At 41.2% G+C, this 6000-nt stretch overlaps 1 protein-coding gene across 1 annotated transcript in view; it reads left to right on the top strand.

The window, feature by feature from the left end:
* MCCC1 (methylcrotonoyl-CoA carboxylase 1 (alpha)) overlaps positions 1 to 6000 on the top strand; it is a 56843-nt gene that overhangs the window by 3458 nt on the left and 47385 nt on the right. Inside the window, exon 2 of the mRNA XM_005859503.2 lies at positions 3991 to 4037. Within this exon, the coding sequence (XP_005859565.2) occupies positions 4016 to 4037 (22 nt within the window). The 5' untranslated portion in view covers positions 3991 to 4015. The remainder of the gene's footprint in view (positions 1 to 3990; positions 4038 to 6000) is intronic.

Below are 6000 nucleotides of genomic sequence, written 5' to 3'. Positions count from 1 at the left end.
CCAGCCTGGGTGAGGGGCTGATGGCTGTTTGCAGGCTGGCCACAGCTCCTTCAGAGTGGTGGTCTCCCCTGGGGTGCCTGGCCAGCCTGGGTGAGGGGCTGATGGCTGTTTGCAGGCTGGCCACGGCCCCCAGCCACCCAAGCTCCTAGTGGAGGCTGGCTGGAAGCAGGTATATGGGGTTTATTTGTCTTCTATAATTGAAACTTTGTTGCCTTCAGCAGAGGCCAGAGCTGGCCATGGCAGGCAGGAAGCTTGGCTTCCTCCATCGCCGGGGCAACCAAGCCTCCTGCTTGCTCCAGCTCCGTGGCTGCTGGCCGCCATCTTGGTTGGGTTAATTTGCATATATTTGCTCTGATTGGCTGGTGGGCGTGGTTTGGGGCATAGTGAAGGTATGGTCAATTTGCATGTTTGTCTTTTATTAGATTAGATTTCTATATATATAAAAACCTAAGGGACAGTTATGACCAGCCAACAGAACGACTGGTCCCTATGAGGATGCACTGACCACCAGGGGGTTGATGCTTAATGCAGGAGCTGACCCCTGGTGGTCAGTGCATTTCCACAGCCAACCTCCCATGGCTGGCCAACCTCCTCTGGCAAGCTGGCCCTGATCGACCCTGATTGCCAGCCAGGATTAGGGACCCCACCTGTGCACGAATTTGTGCACCGGAACTCTAATATATGTTTAGGTGCTCCTATATTGGGTGCATACATGTTTACCAGGGTTATATCCTCTTGTTGGATCAATCCCTTTAGTATTATGTAGTGACCTTTGTTGTCTCTTGTGATGGCCTTCATTTTAAGGTCTATTTTGTCAGATATGAGTATTGCTACTCCAGCTATTTTTTCTTTTCCATTTGCATGAAAATTTTTTTCCATCTCTTCACTTTCATCCTGTTTGTGTCTTTTGTTTTGAGTTGGGTCTCTTTTACACAGCATATAGTTGGGTCATGTTTTTGTATCCATTCAGCTACCCTACACCTTTTGATTGGAGCATTTAATCCATTTACATTTAGGGTTATTATTGAGAGGTACTTATTTATAGCTATTTTAATTCTGTATGGCTAGGTTTCTCTCTCTGTTTCTTTTTCTCAGCAATCCCTTACAGCAATCCCTTTAGCATTTCTTGTAATGCTGGCTTGGTGGTGATGAACTCCTTTAGCCTTTTGTGTTTGTGTTTTTTTTGTCTGGAAAGCTCTTTATTTGACCGACTATTTTGAATGATAGCTTTGCTGGGTATAGTAATCTTGATCTCAGATCCTTGCTTTCCATTACCTTGAGTACTTCATGCCATTCCCTTCTGGCCTGTGGAGTTTCTGATGGGAAATCAGGTGTCAGCCTTATGAAAACTCCTTTGTAGGTAACAGTTTACTTTTCTCTTGCTGCCTTTAAGATTCTTTGTCTTTAATTTTTGCATTTTAATTATGATGTGTCTGGGCATGGGTCTGTTTGGATTCTTCTTGTTTGGGGTTCTCTGTGCCTCCTGAACTTGTGTGAGTTTTTCCTTTACCAAGTTAGGGAAGTTTTCTGCCATTATTTCTTCAAACACCTTCTCTATTCCTTTCTCCCATTCTGCCTCTTCTGGCACACCTGCTCTTCTAATATTGTTACATTTCACATTGTCCCACAGCTCCCTTAAGCTGTCCTCCTTTTTTTTAATATTTTTTCTTTTTGGTTCTCTGATTGAGTGATATTTTCAACTCTGTCTTCTAATTCACTGATTTGATCCTCAGCTTTCCATAATCTGCTTTATTTGTGTTATGTCATTCTATATCTCAGGCTGTTCTTTTTTCATAGTTACTATATCTTTTTTCATACTGTTGAGCATTTTTACCATCATTACTCTGAACTCTGTTTTCGATAAATTTCTTATCTCTGCTTCATTTGTCTCTTCTTCTGGAGAATTCTCTAGTTCTTTCATTTTGGGGGTTGTTTCTTTGTTTCCTCATTTTGGTTGTCTGTTTGGGTTTGTATTAGGTAGATCCTCTACACCTCTCAATCTATATGCAGGACAGTGTTAAAGGCTGTTTCTGACTAATTGGATCAGGCAAAGCCTCCAGAGACCACCTCTGTCTACAGACTAATAGGATTCGACTTGAATTGCCCCCAGGCAATCGTCCTCAGGTGTAGTGAGAGGTTTTTTTCAACCGGGTGGGGCATTGCTTCTGCCTGGAGGCTAATCGTTGCTTTTAATCTCTTAAGTGGCCTCAGGGCAAGGTGTTTTCCAATAGGGTGACTCAACTGTCTTCCCCCCAGGCAAGGCAAATGTCTATGTGGGAAAGATGTCCTCCGCTGTGTGAGGGAATGACTCAGCCCAGGAAACTTGGGGTGTCTGCCTTCTGAGCTCTATCCCCCGAGTCCCCAGTCCTGGGTTCTGCTCTCACAGCTCCAGTCCACTTCACCCTCCCTCTGCCAGAGCACAAGGTGGGTGGCTCCATGGGGAATTTTTGTGCATTGGCCCTTCAAGAGGGTGCCCTAACATTCAGCTGCCACTCCCTGGCAGACAGCACCCTGCTGCTTTTCACAGCTAGATGTTATGTGGGTACCCTCCTCAGATTTGGTGCTCTCTGCTGGAGAGCCAAGCTTCGGGATTAGATCCCAGAGTTCTCAGTGGCACACCCCCACCCCCACCCCCAGCTGAGCTATCTCTTCGGGACTTCAGTTGCTGTCTATGGGTGCCGGGATAGCCCTTTTGCGCCTCCACCCCTCCTACTAGTCTCTATGCAGTCTCCACCTTTGGTCCTTGGGTATCAGGGTTCTCTCCTGTGAGTTCTCTGTTGATTATTCAGGAAGCCTTTCCGTATTTCAGTTGTAATTCCAGCTTGTTCCTGGGAGCATGTCCGTGCAGCATCCATCTACTCTGCCGCCATTTTTAATCCTTAGATTGCCTCTTCTTTCTTTGGGAAGAAGGGATGGAATTGATGGAATTAGACCAGGTATTAAGTCTAGGTTTGCTGTCATGGGCTTTAGCACAAGTGAAGCAATTTTGGGGCTGTGGTTTTCTTTTTTAACAGATATTAACATGATTTGTGGTCACTCCACACTCTGTCACTGCTACAAAAATCTTACTACTTAGTATTTAAATTTTCTAGGGGGTGGTGATGAAAACAAAAGATTGAGAAACACGATGTAAAGCAGCTTGTGCAGGACCCCAGCAGCTGGAGTGGGTGGCTCCTCCAGCAGGCCCCACAGCCAGCATTCTTTCTGCTTCCCTTGTTCAGCTCCTTCCTTTTACTTCTCTGGCCCAGTTGTTCAAACCTGTCTTATCAGAGGGTTGAGATGGATTGGTATTCTTCAGACTGTAGTTTGACCAGCATATTTTACTTAATAAAATGGAATAGAACAAAATAGAATAGAAAATCAAAATACAGGGAAAGTCTTCTTTTAGGAAACTTCTGTTTTGTGTCCATACCTGGTTATGAAGTCAAATACCAGTACAGTATTACTTTGGGTTCTAGTCAAAAAAGAGTTTGAAAAAAGCTGAACTAGAATTTTATTTTAGTCCTCGCCCGAGGACATGCTTAGAGAGAGGAAGAGAGAGAGAGAAAGATCGATGTGACCTCCACAACCCCGCAACCCCGGTATGTGCCCTGACTAGGAATCAAACCGGCAGCCTTTCGGTTCACGGGAAGGTGCTCAACCAACTGAGCCCCTCAGGCCGGGCTGAACTAGATGATCTTGAAGCACCTTGGCTTTCCAGTCTACATCTTTGACTCTGGTCAAATGCCAATCTCAGGAGCAAGTAGGTTAAATGATTCATTCAAGGACATGAACTACAAGGGAGAACAGCCAGAACTGTAACTCCTGATTTCTAGATTAGTTTTCTTTCCACAAAGAATGTTTCAGTAAATCACTTTGTAGGGTTAAGGTTTAACTAAGGTCATATCTGTACTTGGTTTCAGGTTTTAAAAAATTTAGATTATTTGAAAGAATATTGACTGATCTTGCATATCCTATTTAATTATAACTCCATTTGGACTCATTTTATAGGAGATGGGCTTGGAAGCAAAGAACCATGAAGTATGCAACAACCACAGGTATTAATAGTTTGTGTTGTACTGTTTGGCTTTGCTTCAGATGGTGAAGTAAGAAACGGAAATGTTTAATCCTTTAATTGGTGCATAATAGAAGTAGTTCTCATATACTTTTGAAGTTTTAGATTTTTGTGATAAATTTTTTTAGTAAGTATTGTCATCATCTTTATCTTCTTTATGTCATATATCTTGCTGTTGTATATAAAATATGTAGGAAAATATATTTTATATTTATGTTATTTCTATCTGACTCTGAGTGTATTGAATTGGAAAAACATAACTGTGATGATCTAAATCAATGCTTTATAACATGCATTTTAAGTAGCAGGACTTTTTTTTTTTCAAATAAAAGTTTACATGAAATCCCCAATTATAAAACATATTTAAATATAACTTGTAGGTGATTGGTGTTGCTCTCTCCCCCTCCTCACTAAACACAAATGTATACTTCATCCCAACAGCCCCTGTGACCTGTGACAACTCTTGGGCTCTATAGATCCTTATTTAAAAACATTGTTTTAAATTATATATAACCTTATTTTTTGAAAAAATAACTATTATGAACTGTCATAGAATAATAACTACATACCTATAAATAATCACTTTAAATGTAAATGAATTAAGTGCTCCAATCAAAAGATATGTGTGTAATGGTGGAAGTGGATTTCATGTATTAGTATAATATCATGTCATTATAGCACTGATGACAGTGAACTGGTGCAATATTCATTTATTTTACAAGAGAATCATACATCCCTGTGCTCAGAGTGATAGAGGTAGTGGAGCCAAGTGTCTAAGACAGTGATGGCGAACCTATGACACGCGTGTCAGAGGTGACACGCGAACTCATTTTTTTGGTTGATTTTTCTTTGTTAAGTGGCATTTAAATATATAAAATAAATATCAAAAATATAAATCTTTGTTTTACTATGGTTGCCAAGATCAAAAAATTTCTATATGTGACACGGCACCAGAGTTAAGTTAGGATTTTTCAAAATGCTGACACACCGAGCTCAAAAGGTTCGCCATCACTGGTCTAAGAGCTCAAATTCTGGAGTGAAGCTAACCTGGGTTCAATCTTAGATCCACCATTTCTTTAGCTATATAATTTCAGGAATGTAACATTTCTTTCAACCTTAATTTCTTCATTTAAAAAATTGAGATAATAATAATAATCATATCTACTTAATATAATTATTGTGAAGGCTTAACTCTAGATAGAGTCTTTTTAGCACAGGACCTGTGCTTTAAGCATAGAAAGTACTTACTTAAAGATTAGTTATTACTGCAATAACTGAAATGATGAAAACACTAGAAGGAATCAACAGCAGATTAGATGAAGCAGAGGTTCTAATCAGCGATTTAGAAGACAAGGTAGCAGAAAACACCCAATCAGAGCAGAAAAAAAAAATTAAATGAGGAAAGTTTAAGGGACTTCTGTGATAACATCAAGTGTAATAACATATGCATAATAGGGGTACCAGAAGATAAAGAGAGAGAGAGCAGGGAATTGAGAACCTATTTGAAGAAATAATGACTGGAACCTTCCCTAACCCAGTGAAGGAAAAATACAAGTCCAGGAAGTACAGAGAGTCCCCCCGAAAATGAATTCAAAGAGGCCCACACCAAGACACATCATAATTAAAATGGCAAAGGTTAAAGACAAAGAGAGAATCTTAAAAGCAGCAAGAGAAAGACAGTTCTTACAAGGGAGCCCCCTTAAAACTGCCAGCTAACTTCTCAACAGAAACATTTCAGGCCAGTAGGGATTTACATGAAATATTGAAAGTGGCCCTGGTTGGTTTGGCTCAGTGGATAGAGCGTTGGCCTGCGGACTCAAGGGTCCCGGGTTTGATTCCAGTCGGGGGCATTTACCTTGGTTGCGGGCACAACCCCAGTAGGGGGTGTGCAGGAGGCAGCTGCTCGATGTTTCTCTCTCATCGGTGTTTCTGACTCTGTTTCTCTC

The sequence above is a fragment of the Myotis brandtii genome, unplaced genomic scaffold (genome assembly GCF_000412655.1).
Source record: "Myotis brandtii unplaced genomic scaffold, ASM41265v1 scaffold127, whole genome shotgun sequence".
Classification (NCBI taxonomy): Eukaryota; Metazoa; Chordata; class Mammalia; order Chiroptera; family Vespertilionidae; genus Myotis; species Myotis brandtii.
This window is presented reverse-complemented; position numbering and strand designations above follow the sequence as displayed.